This window comes from Mycetomoellerius zeteki, unplaced genomic scaffold (genome assembly GCF_001594055.1).
Source record: "Mycetomoellerius zeteki isolate Tzet28-1 unplaced genomic scaffold, Tzet1.0 scaffold433, whole genome shotgun sequence".
Taxonomy (NCBI): domain Eukaryota; kingdom Metazoa; phylum Arthropoda; class Insecta; order Hymenoptera; family Formicidae; genus Mycetomoellerius; species Mycetomoellerius zeteki.
Genome location: NW_017257428.1, coordinates 42073 through 59740, shown reverse-complemented (window position 1 = coordinate 59740; position 17668 = coordinate 42073). Strand labels below are relative to the sequence as shown.

Sequence of the window (17668 nt, the reverse complement as noted above, 5' to 3'; positions counted from 1 at the left end):
GGCATGCGTGGGCACCGCCTAATCGCGACTAACGGATCGATGTAACGCTCGCTGCGTTCCGCTGGCGAAGACAATCGTAATTGTTTAGATAGTTAATTGATTCGGAATTAAGACATAAATAGATATATAGATATATGTAAGAGATATATATACACACACACACAGATATATATATATATATATATATATACATCCACAAAAGTATCAATCAAAAATTAAAGAAATCACAATCTCTATATATTATTTGTTGAGAGCATCGATCATTAATTGTAATGTTATATATTGATTATTGATCGCCGGATCGATCAAGTATACACATATATGTAAATGTATATCGAGCAACACGAGTACCTTGAGCGGGCAATAACCGAAGATCGGAGAGATCGCCAGGAATCCGAAAGTATTCCGTGCCGACTTCGAGATACAGACAACTCTAGAGCGAGCACGTCTGGAGATCCGATCTCGAGAGGTTTAAAATCCCGATATCAGAGGGTCCACGCGAATCCAAGCGCTCGAGAGAGCTGTACGAGATCCCACGTACAACGACGAGAAGGGATCGCTGGATGAGCTTGTAATCCAAACGTCCGAGAAAAGAAAGATTTTATGACTTTAAGGATTATAGAAAATTAAATATAAAAAAAGAAAAAATATATGTAATATATATAAATGTGGTAGTGCCCTCAAGAAAAAGAGAGTCCCTAAGACAGCGAAGCTGGCGATATCATACGATATAAAATACATTGTGAGAAAAGTATTTCCGATTGAAATAAAATGAAATAGTAATATTTCTCGAAAGTAGAATGTCTCACGTTATACCATGAACGTCTAAAGATTCGTTATTGCGATGATCGTTGCTTAACACCTTTTTCGAACTTGCGAAACATCTTACTTTGCAAGTATGAATCTCGAAGTAGAGTTGATCGCGGGAGTCATCAAAGGCGGTCCACCCCCAGCTCATTTGCCGGCGCCAAGGCTCATCAAGATATTTATCGCTGGCGAGAGGGATGGTAAGTTGAATAAATTTCGTAACCTCCACGAATCTCGAGGAGATTAAGGAGTTGATCACTGGAAAGAGAGACATTTAAAAAAAATTAATATTATATAATTGTCACAATTAAATTTTTATAGATAATCTTTTTTTATAATTGTTAGTGAAACACGTGAACAACATATTATTATATTCATAAATAACTAATAACATTTAATGTATACCTCATTCATTGGATCATTAGATCACAACAAAGATTACGTCAAGTTACGAGAGATCACATTTTATTTATCAAAATTATTATACTTTTCTACTGAATATATTTTATGAATGATTTGCATTTTTTAAATAAAAAAATCATAAAATTCTTTACGTTAGTTGAAAATTATATTTTACACTTATTATTTTCACACTCAAAAGAAGGACAATTCATAATCACGTTTTTAATTTGGAACAAAATTTGGGACGTGTTGTAAAGTGGGACAAAGAGTTAAAATTTGGAATTGTTCATTTTAATATAGCTTCAGTAGACGAGACGTACGTTTTGCTAAATATTTACTCGCGACGGGCTTGATAGAATCTGGAGCAAAATTAAAAGTCAATCAACGACTCTCGATAATCCAAACAATAAATTAATTATAGTCAAGAAGTTTTGAAACGTTGTAACATTTTAATATTATGTTGACAGTTTGTATTTAAATTCGTAATTAAAAACTTATTATGATAATTTACGCATCTTTTTTCGTGTTTATTTCCAGGGAATGGAAAGTTATTTTTTAAAAATAACAAGTTACAGTTACTTTTTAGCACAAAATTTACGTACTTCACTGATTTGATCTATATCATTTATTTTATATTTATTGTCTTATACTACATATATTTTTACTATTCAAATGAAAACGTTGCGCGTCTTTTTATTTCTCTGTTACATTTACGCTTGTAATCTCTTTATTTATTGTATTTTCAAATGTAACTAACGTCACACAAATACTCGTAATTTTCTTATTTGTAATTTTGAAATTTTGTTTGATATAGTATATCTTTTATGTAGCTTATCTACTATTTTCTAAGTGTTAAGGTCTAGGTTTCTAGGCAGCGTTATGCTGATACCTCACCTTTTGATTGTGCTCGCTACCATAACATTCTCTGTCTTTCTTGGTTTTCTTGTAAATTGTACGCACATCAATAAAGCCATTATTATTATTATCATTATTATTATTATTACTCGTTACCGAATAGAAAAAGTAACAATAAAATGTAAAATTCGTTATCGTTACTAAAAAAATGTAACTTCGTTACCGTTACAGTTACTAAAGAAAAAAAGTAACACAGTTACCAGTAAAGTTATCAAAAAAGTAACTTGTAACTGTAAATTCTCGTTACAAGTTAACGAATTACTTTCATTCCCTGGTTTATTCCCATACAACTCCCCTTGACTATTATAGATAGACTATTATAGATAATTAATTTATTATCTAGGGAGTAGCATATATTTTTGTTATATTCCACGTATTAAGCAAAATCCAATCTCGGTAATGTCACGTGCAAGTGAGGCAACACGTAGGCGTAGAGAGATCACTCAGGGATAGATAGAGACAGAGAGTTTCTATTAACGTGAAATCGAATTTACATTCGGCAATTTTCCGGTTAGACTTCCCGGAGGAGCGCAAACAGCTGTTGGAGGTGGTCGGTCCGGAGTTGCAATCAATTTACGATGATATGGGAATCGAGGTCAGTGCAGAGCAATTTCAATTACTTTGACGTTCAAATTCGCTCGTCAAAATTATTCGCGAAAATGTATGCTTTGCCCTGCACAGGTGCTTCTGGTGGACATGCAATATGGGGCCGGCGATGACCCAGACGTCGATTCGCATCTGGCGGAATACTTCCTGGAGGAGATAAGCGCGTCCCACCGTCATTCCAGGGGATGTTTTCTCCTGGTAAGGAATGTACAGCGTCTCGGCAAATATTGATCGGCACCACATTTTTCTTTCATTGTCGCGTAGAATTAAGAATTGTACGGTTTGGTATGTATATAGCTTAATAGTTAATACCGTAAAGCGTTCTAACGAGAGTAGGTACTCTACGGTCGCCACGATTATATCGTCGTATCACATGCTTTATTTTACGCGTATTTTACTCTCGCCATTCTCGTTGCATCGCCATCGCTCTTTTCTTATCTTCTTCTACACACAGAAAAATATCATTCTGTAATTGCTAAGAAAATTAATTACCTAATTTACTTTCTCTTCTTTAAGTGACAGTTATCTTTAACAAAAAATATTTTCTTGATAATAATCTTAAAATTAAATGCTTGTTAAAAAGTTTGGAAACGCTCATTATTATGCATCTAAAACGAGAATTTATTATCTTTTGAAGAATATTATAAAATTGATCGAAGAAGCGATTTTACATAATAAGCAACTCAAATTTGTTTTAATTTAATAATCTTAATTGAACTTATTAGAATTAGTATTAAACTTACTAGAATTCAGAATACATTTTAAATAAATTTAATGCTTATGATAAATTTGCGGATATATGAACTTTTGAAATACTTACAAGGGAAGTTTCACAACTGTCCGGAATCGATCGAATCGGTTCCGGACAGTTGTGAAACTTCCCTTGTTAGAACAAGTAATTATTACTTGCGTATAGTGTGTATTTTTCTGTGTGTGTACAAATACACACACATATACACACACTTCCAGTATACGCTTGAGATGCAGAGGAGTGACTCGTTTCTCCATTTGTTATCCTTTTCAGCTGTTGACGGGAACAAATTACACCGTAGGGTGGGTACCAACGGAATTGAAAGAGGCTACCTACCGAACGCTTCTCGCACACTGCGCTCTTCTTAAAGATCATTACGAGCACAATGGGCACTCTTATGCTTTGAATGCAAATAGGTAACGCTGATGTCTAGAATTTCTCCTAATTTCCCCTTTCCTCATCTTCTGTTCGTTTCTTTTTTTTGGAATCATCATAAGTTACATGTAAACAGCGTGCAAACTGCTCAACGAGAATGGCAAAAGGATCGAGAGCCAAAGTTGCGCCAGGCATTAAAGACTGCTGTGGAACGGGCGATTGTGGAGCATCCGGAGAACGAGGACTTGAAATACATCTTAAAGAGCACGGCGGAACGACAACTGGAACACGGCCTAAGTAAGTAGCAAAGTTTTACCGATACATGATCTATCCTGAGTCGCTGGTATTCTCTGATATATCATTCCCTGTATACGAACACGTCATGTTTTTACAAGATCGTAAATAAATGACCGAATACGTCGATCGCCACTCTGCCGCTGTCAATATTTGATCAGTTCTCATGCGATGGCACGCCGGTGGCACACGTCGTATTTCACGACTAAAATTGTGGACTTATCGAGTTTTCTCTTCCAAAAATAGGAGAACCTGACCTTCTAGGTCAAGTATCGTCATGTACTTTAAATTATTCTCCGTGAAACGTGCAACGACTATTCGCGAAGGAGAGTCGCATATTCACTGCGTTTCATATTATATACTATAAGAGGCTTTTACGTAGAGGCTGGAAATTGAACCACTTTGTACCACGTTTCGTGCACTAATTCGTTTTCCAGCCTGAAAATTTAATTGGTACTCAAGCCATTTTTAGTCGCTCCCGCTGGCTAGGATTTATTATAAATCTTTTAATGCGCGCGCGCGTGCATCGCATATAGCAATTAAAATCTCGGAATGAAAAATATTATTTGTCTTTGAATTTTCTCAGACGTAATAAAAACGTTTTAAAACGAGCTTCAGAGACCTTTTCATTGCTATGCAGACGTAAATGCAGCGAGGTACATGTAAGGAGCAGTAATAATTCATCCGATGGTATAATCGTTGGAACGTTCTTATCAGATCTAGACCAGCAGGGCTTGGGGATAATGGCTGTGATTCGCGAATGGACGAGTGACAATGCGCCAAGGTGCACGGCTGCCGCCGAAGGGCTCAAAAATCGCATCCAGACTACCTTGCCCCAGGAAAACGTCCTGCGTTTTGACGTGGAGTACCGTAACGGCGGTATCGATTCCGACTGCGAAGCTCACGATGAATATCTTGCGAAATTTCGGGAACTGATATTGGATAGGCTTCAGCAGCTGGTAAACGCGTCTGTCGAAGTTGATCCGGAGATTAAAAGTCGCAAGAAAATGGTTCAGGAGGTCTACGCTGAGAGCATGGCGCATTTTGCTCTTCTTCGAGAATTGCCGTTGGCCGACGAGAGCGACGAAGCCGTGGAGCGAGTCAAACGACTTATCCTTGCAGGTATTCTTTTTTACAGGATATAACAGCGTAAGAATATGTTATACAATTAAATCGTCCGTAAATTTATCAAAGATAGTAACGCGTTTCGATTGTAAATATCGCTTATTGAAGCAATCGTCTTGACAATAACGTGTATATGTAAATTTTAAGACAATGACTGCATTCAACAGCTTTGCAACTGTTGTAAAATTTTTTAATATAATTGGTCTTGTCCTTAGTTCCTTATTGGATCTAAATGTATGAACCAATCATATCAAAGAATTATATAACAGTTGTAATGCTGCTTTTCTGCTGAACGCCAATACAATTTAGCTACAGTATAAGTGTGAGTGAAATATAACATGGCAAGGAGCATAATTCTAATCTCCAGGCAAGGAGCATAAGCACGGACCGATTCTAATCTATGGGCCCAAATCTTCTGGGAAATCCTCTATCCTTGCACGCGTCTATCAGGATTCACCTGATTGGCTTTCTACGTCGACGCTTCGCGTCGTCCGACTATGTACCTCGACACCTCGATCCGCCTACAGTCTGGAGCTCCTTCGTATTCTCTGCCAACACGTCGGCTTTCTTTGCGGAGATAACGACGGTAATTTACCGCGCGACGCCTCCTTCGATCCGCTCTACCTCAATAATTGGTTCAGTCTCATCATACGCCGCTTAGAGGAACATCCCCTTCCGGACCAATTAATTATTCTCCTCGACGATCTTCATCGCTTTCATCCGCTCGAGTGCGATATCGTCGCTGCCTTGTCCTGGTTACCGCTCACTCTTCCTCCGGGTGTTCACTTTGTTGTCACTTCCGCGCTTCCGCCCGAGGGAATGCGCCTCACGCCGCTTCAAAAGGATCGTCTACGTAGCCCCGATATTCTCGTTGATCTATCCGGGCATGTGTGCGCGACACCAGGCGTCGACGCGGTTCTCCAACGCTTGGAGGACCTCGTCGGACTCGACGCAGCTAATCGGATTGCCTCGATTCTCGCTTGCACCGAGTATGGCTTGTCGGAGACAGAAATACTGGAATTAATTATGCCTACTGGAGGAGAAGGACCTTTGCTCTTGGAGGAGAGCCAATTTAACTTTGCAACCTGGTGCTTGATCAGAAGGACATTCGCACCGTGGCTGAAAGTAAGTAATATTATATGAATAGTTTGTTTAAAGACGGTTTTAAATCACGGTCATATACTACATTATTAAATTTATATTTTATTAAATATTATTTCAGGTACGAGTAATGAGCGGTCGATTAATGTTTTCTTGGCGTGGCCAATGTCGTGAAGCCGCTCTCAGAAAGTATCTCTCCAATCAAGATGTTTCTCGCGGTTATCACGCGGAGTTGGCCAGTCTCTTCTTTTCCGAAGACGCCGATGATAATTCCGACAAATCACCGGAGAATCCATCTTCTTCGCCTCCTATCAAGGAAACACCGTTTCAAAGTGCGCCGCAAACGCAAATTGTCACATACACACTTCGACACGTTGAAGAAGCATGGCTACATCTTCTGCGCGCTTCTGACGTCGACAAGTTGAAGAAACTCGCCGTTTGCGCGTTTGATTTTCTTCTTGCGAGTGCTCAGATGATTTCCGTAAGCTATCTACGATGTGTCCTCGAACATGCCAGACGATATCTCCTTGAACGCGATTTGGAACTCGTATATTATGCTGTGAGAAAATCCAGTGATGTTCTTACCAGAGATCCACTTCAGCTCGCTGCGCAGCTTATCTGTTGGTTAAGGCCGGTTGCCGAGGACGGAGGTGACCTCGTGAGTTTTTTATTTTTTATTCTAATAAAAAGAACTTTTATTACTATTGACTCGTAAATAAAAAAGACTTACTCAATCTCTTCATCAAGGTCAGCAGAATGGTCATGGCGGCGATGGCTTGGTGCGACGGTTACACCGCGCCTTTACTCGTGCCCCTGAACGGATGGCTGCAACCGCCTCTGCCACTGCAGATCCGGGCGATTACTTGTCCTCAGGGAGTTAAGTTAATCGAAGCGGCACCATCTGGTCAGCATGTAGTCGTTGTGCCACCGCAGGGAGATGCTCAATTATGGCATGTGATGTCCGGTCAGCTCGTTCATACATTCAAAGGTAATGAGAAAAGTATAATTTCGCGTGAATTTATACAGATTATTGGTAATATCATTTTTTCTCTATCGCAACCCTGGTGAAAAAGTTTCGCTGAAATTATTCCACGTTTTGGAACATTTCAGCGAAATTGCTGAAAATTTGCTGAAACTTCACTGAAAGTGAATTTTTCAGCTAACATACTGAAAAATCACTGAAATCCAACCGAAATTTCTCTAGAACTCTTGCTGAAATTTTGTCGAAAATGAATTTTTCAGCTAAAAATCGCTGAAATTAAACTGAAATTTTTTTTGAAATGCCAAAATTTTGTTGAAAAGTATTCCAAAACGTGCAACAATTTCAGCAACATTTTTTCCACCAGGGAAGTTTTTCAAATATTTTCATTAATGATTAATGAATATCTTTTTGCTCATACCAGGACACTCCAGTCCAATTTCATGTTTAGCCGTTACCCATCAATCACAGTATCTGCTGACCGGTTCCGAAGACACTTCTATTATCGTTTGGGACATGAAGGATCTTGTAATGAAACGCCGAATCTGCGAGCATATCGCACCGATCCTCACTTTAACTCCAGCACTCAACAACTCTGTTATTGTGAGCGGTGGCGAGGATTCCAGAATTATTGCTACGAGCTTGCTCACTGGCGAAGTCCTGATGAAGGTTGATCATCATCGAGGTCCTGTCACTACTATTCGAGTCGATTCTGCTGGAGAAGTCTTGGTTTCTGGTTCAGTCGACGGAACTGTGTGTCTTTGGTCTTTGGAAAGCTTTAGTCTTCTCAACAGTATTACTCTTCCTTCTCCAGTGATCATGCTAGATGTGTCTGCAGATTCAGTTTTTCTTCTAGCCGCTTGCGAAGATCAGAAGCTTTATCTAAGATCCTTGGCAACTGGCACTGAAATCCACACGCTTAGAGGACATCAAGGACCAGTTAAGAGTCTCTGTCTGGCAAAAGATTGTAGAAGAGCTATCGCTGGCGGTGTCGAAGGCAGAGTTTCCGTATTTGATATGCATAGTGGAAAGTTGATCAGGACTTTGCCTGCTAATCCATCAGCAACAGTTACTTCGGTCAAGGTAATTGAACGCAAAATCACAGTTCATTATTTTTCTCTCATTTATTTTAATTGAATTCTTTTCATCTATTCAAATCATATACTATTATATTTCTACTTTTATCTTTTGCAGGTAACTGAGAAAGATGATTTTCTGATAACTGGTGGAGGAGGTCGTGTGACTTATTGGAGCTTTCGCGGTGAAGAACCACCACCAAAACCACAAAAACCTGGCAAACAAGATACTTTGCAACCCCATACCGCACCGATATCCTGCCTGGACATCTCCAGGGATGGCGCTATGGCGGTTACTGGTGGTGTCGATTCTTTAGTCAATTTATGGCAGCTCAACACTCACGAATTGTTATCCACCCTAGAAGGACATATCGCTAGCATTACTTGTATCGCATTTTCCGCATCAGAACTCTTTGTCGCATCTGGTACAGGCTTTTATAAAATTATTTTTCTTTGCCAATTAATGCCTTTTTGCTATTAACGAATCTATGTTAAGTGGAGATATAAAAATGTGCGTAAATTCTTTAGGGTCCGAGGACAAGACAGTACGTGTATGGGGTTTAACTCTAGGACTTGTCGTGGCTACGTTCAGGCATCAGGCACCAGTAACTGCTGTTACTGCTATGCTAGATGGAAGAAGAGTAGTCAGTTCAGACCGTGCTGGCTCTATCAGAGTCTGGGCTGCAGATACCGGTACATTGATTCAGTCTGTTTGCGGACCTGGAAGATGTTTCGCTGTTGCGTCCGACATGAGGTAAGAGAACAAGATTTGTATGAACAAGATTTGTAAATAAACTTCTCTATGCAAAATGTTCTTTATCCGGTTCTTCTACTCATACTCCTTGCGTTTTCTATATTTAAACTTCGATCGCTATTTTAAGACCCATTATACTAACATCTCCTAGCTAAACCAATCCATCTCACTCCAGATACGCGGTTTGCGGATCTGGTGACAATCAGGTGCGCATAATCAGTCTGGGCGCCGGTCCCGAAGAGAAGCATCAGGTGTCGCACTCGCAGGATATCACATGTTTGGTAGCAACGCCGGATTCTCAATACCTGATCACTGGTTCCCGAGATATGAGTCTGAAAGTGTGGCAACTGGCCGGTGGTAAACTCTCCCAGGTGTTGGTCGGTCATACCGATCATGTGACTTGCGTAGCAGTCGCGGTGCTCGACAAGTCTATAGTGGTATCCGGCTCCAGGGATGCTAATTTGATTGTCTGGGATATCAACACTGGTGCTGATTTGCACACTCTTGTGGGTCATTTGGGCTATGTGACCTGCGTGCGTCTCTCCGGCGACGGCACTTTGGCCGTTTCCGGAAGCGAGGATAAGAGCCTCATCGTCTGGGATACTAAAAAGGGCACCCCCCTCAGTTCCATTATGCTACATGTACCGGTTTTAGGAGTCGAAATGTCTACCGATTGCTCCAGAATGGCAGTACATTTACTGGAACATAAGTGCATGCCTATTTTATGTCTGCATAATACTCCCGCGCAATACGTGAAATTACCGCCATATGTGGCTCCGCGGGACTTGAGACCTCCAGGACCGAAACGACCCGCCAAGAGATTGCTGAAGAAAGAAGTGTCTTTAGATACTTACACCTGGCAACGAAAATACGGGCATCTTACGTCAGGTTATCATTTTTATATATTTCTAATACCATTCAGAGAAGTCATATTGTTATCGAGTTTACCTTGATATTCTTTGCATTTATCTTCATAGGTATCATAGTTTCAAGTATCGAGGAACGATTGAAACGTCGTTTTAGCGTGAGCGCGTCAATGGAAGAGATCAGTCAAGCAGGTTTAGCCGGTTCTCAATCTGGCCTAGGTCCTGAACAGGCCGCTTTAGCACAATCTCAACATTTTGATCAACTAGAGGCACTTTGGAACAAACAGTCACCGCCGCCAAGACCACGTGGCCTAGTCCGGACATTAACGAAACAAAGTTCGCTTCAAGCTACCCGAATATCCGACTCTGAAGAGGAAGAAGGTAAAACACATAATACGATATCTTTTATTATCTAATAGTTTGCTTAAGCAAACACTTATATTTTTTATGACAAGGCGATAAAGTTAAGTTATATATAGTGAGATATTTATCGTTGCAGATATACCGGATTAAATGGCAAAATATTTTCTATCGACAACCTTCGGTTGATTGTCGAGTATATTTAAGTTACAAAATGTCCTTCCGTGTCATTCGATGCAATAAATAAAGATATACCAGAGGTAATAGACTAGAACAAAATGTACGGTTTGTTCCATTATTTTTGCATTCAATAGTTTACCTATATTTTTTATTTTATTATCTGCCCATTATATTAATTCAATTTTATACAATATCAACATCAGTTATATAAGTTATATTATACATAAATATTATTTATTGATTCGCTTCTTAACTATGTACAGTTTGGTAATATTTTGCGATAATTCTCCATGCTTTCGATGCCATAAAACCTTCGGGAGGATCTTCACCATTTTTTGCCAAATCTAATGTAAAAAGAAACGTAGAAAATAAAAATATCTTTATAAAGTGGAAATATACATGCGTGTATAACAAATGAAAATAATATAAAATTCTTCAAACTAAACAAATAAAAAAAAATTATAATGGAATAGAAACTTACTGCGTATTTTGGTACCGGAAATAAAAATGAAGTCTTGCTGCCGTTCAGCTTCGAAGAAAGACATTTTTTTCGCTTTGATGTCATAAGCAGCTACCCTAAAAGGGATAATTTCGAGATTTTGCAAACCTGGCGCCATCGAAAGGATGCGTGCACCATGAGTGACATCATAAAGATTGCCGTCTGATGTGGCGGATTTATCAGGGTGAGGAATGCCAGCGGGATCTCGTCCGACAATGTAGAAATTTGCTCCTGCGATCATACGAGCTTTGGCATGCCATTGCACCTAAAAAAATGTAAATCATGATAAGTGGCTGAATGTTTTTTTAAATTGACCATTAACGGTCTTTACATATTTCAGATATTGCACATTATTGTTCAAAACATTAGAAAGAAATATACTGACCTCTGTAGGACCGGCATAACACATAGGGCTAGGGAAGATAGCGAGAATAGTATCCTTGTGCAAGACATTTTCCTCGAGGACAGCCTGGTGTTGCCGTATCCTGACCGGTAGAGGAACGTCGTCGTCTTTAGTCCATCCGCCTAAAGGATGAAGGAGAAGAACTGGTTTCTTGAAGCCATATTCTTCGAGACGTCGCCTAGTATCCTGAGATATAAACGAGATTTAATAGAAATAACGAACGCGTATTACCGTTTGCAAAAATTTTGTTATTTTGTGAAGTAAGTATCAACCTGCATAAGCAACGCGTGTCCATTGTGTATCGGATTTCGCAGTTGAAAAGCAAAAACCGCATCGGCGCCAATCTCCCGACACTTAGTCCTGATCTCGTTAGGCGTCAGCCTGTAGTGATCCAGCCCATCATTCCATCTAATTCTTTCGAGCACTTCCAAATCCCCGCCGACCAACCAGTCGCCAGAGTCTTGGATTAATCTGACATAAGGATGTCTAGGATCATTTGTGCCGAATTGACGGCAGCAACGTTCTTCCTTGCGGTGGAGATAAAATTCCGGATTGCGTAAGACGGCAAGATCCTTGTCCTGATATCTAAGTACGAGTGCGGTCGCATCGAAACAGCGCTCTTTGTCGGAGGTGCTCACGGCAAGAACGATAGGAATTGATTGGTTGATCGAAACGTCGTTTTCGTACAAACAGTTAAAATGCTGCACCTATTAAAAACAACAATCCCTACTGAAAAAAAATCACGTCACAACCCAGATAGCCAAATGCAGTGTATTTGCTGACATGTTGCAGCAACCAATTTCGATAAACTCAGGACAAGGTGAGACAGCATTATGTCTGTCGCGTTAAACTCAATGGAATGATAGATGAAAATATTTCTAATATCATGAGATTTTTTCAAATTACGTTATTTAAAAAATTCACGTACTGATTTGGAACAATCTGTTATGTGATTTACTTATATTTTAATTACATGATTTCGTTATGTAACTTTGTGACGTGATTTTTTTCAGTAGGGATGCTTTTGCGTTTGATACATGGATTAAACTTAAACTTACTTGAAGGTACTCGTTTTCCCTCATAAATCCTTTTAAAGGCGCCGCCCATCCTTCAGCGAGAACTTGTAACCATTGCACATCTAATTTTCCGATTTCCACAAATGGAAGAGCCTCCATTTCCATCCAGATATCATCCAATCTATCCTCTTTCACGAATAATTCTAGAAAGGGTTGCTTAAGTTCGCATATCTTTGGTATAATTTGTTTGCTTTGGAGAAAGTTGATGACGATATCGGTGGATTGTCGAACGGTCGTGTTCTCCGTGTCGACGATGAGATCGGGTTCGGTAGGTACATCATAACTTTGATCGATACCGGTGAAACCCTTAATGATACCCTGACGTGCTTTCTTATAGAGACCTTTGACGTCACGGGCCTCGCAGACCTGGAGAGATGCGTCGATGAATATCTCGAAGAAGGACAGATTGGCGTTCTCGTGAATATCGCGTGCCATTTTTCGGTCCGCTGCGAAAGGCGAGACGAAGCTGCAGAGGGCAATGATGCCGGCATCTGCGAAGAGCTTCGCGACCTCAGCAACGCGACGCACATTCTCCTCGCGATCCTCTTTGTTGAAGCCGAGATTACGATTCAAACCAGTGCGCAAGTTGTCACCATCCAAACTGTACGCGGGAATTCCCTGCTCCAGAAATAATATCGAATAAAATACCGTGAAAGTGGAGCAACAAATTATAATCCCTACAGCACAAAGTTGCACAAAAGTTGCTGCAACATTGCAGCAATATTGCAGAGATTTTGTAGCGATATTGCTGCAAATTCTGTGCTGTATGGGAATAGCAATTACGCTGTAAGGCGTACCTGAGAAACGAGATATTCCTCAAGTTGAAAAGAGATGGAAGTCTTTCCGGCACCAGAAAGTCCCGTCATCCAAATTGTGCACCCACGAAATCCTCGAACGGAGCCGATCGCTTGTCCCCGTTTCGTTCTGGACACATGATGCGCTTGAGACAACACGTTGGTCGCTATCGCCTGCGCCTATGATGGGAAATATATTTTTCTATCAACGTTTTCATCAATATTACACTCCATGGATATTTTCTTCTATATGCATTAATTTTATTATATCTCACTCCTTTCGGAGAATTCGAAATCTCCAGAATCCGTCGTTCAAAGATTCCCATTTTTCTGAAAACTTTTTCTGTATTTATTTGATCGCGGTTAATAGTTACGTAATAATTTGTAATATAACGATTGTTTTTAATTTATTATTTTTGTATAACTATCGTTGGATTATCGGGAGACACAATACATCTGAATCCCACGACAGACGATAGAAAACTGAAAACTGTTCTCGGTGTATGAAATGTAAGATGCTGTTAGAAGCGAGAAAGTTTGAAGAAAGTCACTTTCATCAGTATTCCGGGGGTCAACAAGTCCAGGAACACTTTTAAAAGGTTGCTGTCACGCAAATGCACACAACTGTGTCATATTTATATAAAGGGCTGGGTATTTGAAATACTTTTATTTAAAACACTCTAATACAAGCGTATTTTTTATTTTAGTGGATTATATAAAAGTATTACGTATTTTTGTATTTAAAATCGAAAGGTCGAAAGATTTTTGTACTTTGTAATTGAAATAACAAGGTTGATTGTCAATGTTAGTATTTGAAATACAAGTACAAAATACAAAATACTTTCAATCTTTTGTTATTAATATCGAAATACAAAATACAAAACACTTTTATATGCTCCCATGAAATACAAAATACAAAATATTTTCATGTACTCTGAACAAATACAAAATACAAAATCTATTTGTCTTACGAATATTATTTTTCAAATAAAAGTGCCCAGCCCTATATATATATATTAAATTTTTAAATATAATTTTTGCGTATTTTAAACTAATCTTATCTTATCACAAAAGTAAATTAAATAGACAAATAAAGTTACAATTTTTTCACGAGGTATCGTCTTTTTATAGTATGTATGAAGTCCTACATACGAAATGAAGGAATGTAATTCACGACATAGCAAAACGTTTACAGTAAAAAAATAAATAAGAAAAACGATATAAAATTTTTTCTGACAGCAGATCAGATTCGCAAGTTCAAGTATGTTGCGATTGCTTTAGTATTTAATTGTTAATATAATTTCTGCTGAATTTTAATTTTATTTCGATCGCAATAATACTTTTTTATTACAGGAGGCACACCCTATACATAATATTAAGAGAATAACACGATTGTACATAATAATGAAACTTTCAAACTTTTTTTAACAAGTTTATAACTTTCAAAATGGCAAAAAGTCGAAATTACTATTTTTTGTAATGTGCTTTAAAAAACCTGGCATTCGAATAATTATTCATGGAATTTAATAGATATTCTAACGAAAATAAAGATTGGGTCGAGCGTAATTATTTATGAATCGTATTGAATCAGTCAATATAATATAATGACATCATAAATTAACTTTCTTTTTCTGTTTGGGAATTAAAAATGAGGGTCCCAATGCCCCATAAAATATTTAACAAATACATGTGATTATTTAAAAATGTAATATTCGAGTATTTGGAACTATCAATTTTTTTTCTTTTGTTTTTGAAAATTTTAATTTATCGCAGTATGATAAACTCGTAAACTTCAAAAGGTCTCGAACTACATTACCGACGACTCGAATTATCTCTCGAGTCAGGTTTCATTCTTCGCTGAAGTGATTTTAATTTTTATCTTGTATTGTTTTCTTCAATAGACATGCCGACAGTTCGTAGGTTATTCACGTTCAGTGTTTGAAAGACATGTGTTGATGAGAACTGCAAATAATTAAGCGTCGTAACGCTTAATTATCCGAGGTATTTTACTTTAATCACTCATAATTAGCCACAGAACATACGTTTGTCTTGTTAATAATCGCGGAGTTTTTGTGCGCGAAGTTGCATGAATATTACGCGCTCCGAGTGCTCGCTTTATTTTGAAATAAATTAATTGTTATGATATCATATTATAGAATGGAGAAACTCTGTCCGGCGTGTGAAAAGAATGGTATTAAGAGAAGACTCAAGGCATTTCAGATTAATCTGGAAGAAGCGGTGTGGTCCTGCGAGGCGGAAGAAGTAAACAATCTTCTTGTTTCTTTTCTATTTATTTCCTTAAAACCTAGACTGTTTTCCAGTAAGAGACACAGATGACATAAGTTGAGCAAAGATGAAATGATCATTGTGTTATACCGTGTCTCTTGCTGGAAAATATCACTAACCTACAATGTGCTGTTCCTGTTTCTTGCTTTTTATCTCTTACTTTTTCCCTCTTTATGACCATTTTATCATGTTTCTTGTCTTTCTTCCGATGTTCATCAAATTTTATATCAGACGACAAAAAGCGAAGAAACAGGAAAAGAGGTAAAAAGCAAGAAACAGGAAGCAAAAAGCCTAACTGTAGATTATGCAGGCTTTACATCTATGCTCACAATTCTATTTTTAGTGCAGCTGGCCGATCAGTTACGAGGAATTAACATTCTTCCCTAGAGCAGCTTCCTCCTGCAACTGGGAAGAACCAACTTTCGCTAAAGAGGACAAACCTGTGCTACTAGAATTTACGCTTTATACACCACCTGTAACTCCCGGAAGTGAACTTTCCAAAGAATTGACAGAGATAACAAGTGCTGAATATTCATCATATCCTACAATGGAAGATAAAATTGAAACAGTGCCTAAATGTAAATTCATTACCTCACCAAAGGAATCTACCGATACTAATAAATCATTACTATTTGAGCCACTTGAATTAGCAGACACTAACTCTAAAGAAAGCAGAAACATTATGAATAAACAGATTGTAGGTGTTAGGACACTGCCCAAGATTGTCAACATTGAAAAGACTAATATTAATCTTAAGATTTTTTCTAATATTGATGAGCATTGTGATGATAGAAAACTACAGGAACATGATTATTCGTTCATGAATACAAACGTAATGGATACTTTCAAGAATCTCAATATATCTAATGATAAGTATATAGGTTTAAATCAGCAGTACAAAACCGCAAACGAACAGAATGAAAACCGTAAACTGCAGTTGGATGCAACAGTGAATGAAGTAGGAACAGATGTTGGCACAGAGACACTATCGAAAGCTATGAACACGTTAGTCGACCTAGATACTACAATTAACTTAGATACAACAAATCAGTCTATAGAAAATACTTCGAACAGCAATATAGACACACTACTGGAACATATTCTTAACAATGAAAGCAATTTACCTATAGACTTAAATGAAGATTGGTTAAATATGTTGATGAGCTGACGACAGTAACTTACATTTATTATTATTTAATACAATAGCTTGTATTGAACAAAGACTGAAAGATGTGACGAAGAAGATCAGATTATAAGTTACAACTGATCTTTATGAAATGTGATAATAGAATGACGTTTAATCGTAATGAAGTCATTGTAAGAAATTATCATAAGAAATAGCATTAAAAATGATATTTTGTTGGTTTGTTATTACATTTACTCTTATCATCCTTTTAACAATGTAGTAATTAATCTGCTTATATGATAGAAGAAGTTATGAACATTTACAGGAAGTTATTTGAGTTTTGGTAAATAAAAGAAAGCTGGTTAAATGGTGAATAAAATTTTAGAATTTGAAAAATTGAATTTTTAATTATAAAAAATGCTGCATATATGTAGTTTACCAATATCTATTTTTACCAATGTATATTAACTTTAATCTTGGTTTAAATTTACTCTATCTTTTTTCTAATTTTTAAAACTAGAAAAAAAATAAGTAAGTTAAACCAAGATTAATGTTAATTTTTTCATTAATAAAAACTGAAAAACGATTTCTACTGGTACATCTCGTTTTATTTTAAGCAGTTAAATATCCTAATCTAAAAACATTTTATTTAATTTATAATAAACCTGAAATTTATTTCCTCTTTTTAATTTTATCTTCCATCTTTGAACTTGGAGGTTAATTCGGCTATATAGGGTGTGTTCCGATATAGGGTGAGTTCCGTTTCTCACATAATTTAATGCATTATTTATCCTTATTTAACATTCGGAATAACAAGGATAAAAGATGCATCATGCGTGAAACGGAACGCAGCCAAATGCTGGATTCATATTGCATCCGATTTTCGTCGTACG

At 37.8% G+C, this 17668-nt stretch overlaps 3 protein-coding genes across 4 annotated transcripts; 2 read left to right on the top strand and 1 right to left on the bottom strand.

The window, feature by feature from the left end:
• Window positions 1-215: 215 nt before the first annotated feature.
• LOC108726731 (NACHT domain- and WD repeat-containing protein 1) lies at window positions 216-10751 on the top strand. Its single transcript, XM_018454481.1, has 15 exons — window positions 216-1007; window positions 2640-2719; window positions 2806-2928; window positions 3755-3897; window positions 3993-4153; window positions 4868-5272; window positions 5643-6400; window positions 6498-7034; window positions 7124-7364; window positions 7780-8438; window positions 8550-8856; window positions 8960-9185; window positions 9361-10073; window positions 10163-10432; window positions 10551-10751. The coding sequence occupies exons 1-15, from the start codon at window positions 899-901 to the stop codon at window positions 10562-10564; spliced, it is 4746 nt and encodes a 1581-aa protein (XP_018309983.1). The 5' UTR covers window positions 216-898; the 3' UTR covers window positions 10565-10751.
• A 55-nt stretch (window positions 10752-10806) lies between these two features.
• LOC108726732 (bifunctional 3'-phosphoadenosine 5'-phosphosulfate synthase) lies at window positions 10807-13694 on the bottom strand. Its single transcript, XM_018454482.1, has 7 exons — window positions 13639-13694; window positions 13367-13543; window positions 12552-13187; window positions 11766-12200; window positions 11476-11679; window positions 11073-11355; window positions 10807-10935 (listed from the first exon to the last, which is right to left on the bottom strand). The coding sequence occupies exons 1-7, from the start codon at window positions 13687-13689 to the stop codon at window positions 10841-10843; spliced, it is 1881 nt and encodes a 626-aa protein (XP_018309984.1). The 5' UTR covers window positions 13690-13694; the 3' UTR covers window positions 10807-10840.
• A 1582-nt stretch (window positions 13695-15276) lies between these two features.
• LOC108726761 (uncharacterized) lies at window positions 15277-16983 on the top strand. Of its 2 annotated transcripts, none has more exons than XM_018454527.1 (3): window positions 15277-15364; window positions 15520-15625; window positions 15998-16983. In XM_018454527.1, the coding sequence occupies exons 2-3, from the start codon at window positions 15552-15554 to the stop codon at window positions 16815-16817; spliced, it is 894 nt and encodes a 297-aa protein (XP_018310029.1). In that variant the 5' UTR covers window positions 15277-15364; window positions 15520-15551; the 3' UTR covers window positions 16818-16983. The 2 variants fall into 2 exon arrangements, with proteins under 2 accessions (XP_018310029.1, XP_018310028.1); XM_018454526.1 differs by having other exon boundaries at window positions 15993-16983.
• The last annotated feature ends 685 nt before the right edge of the window (window positions 16984-17668 follow it).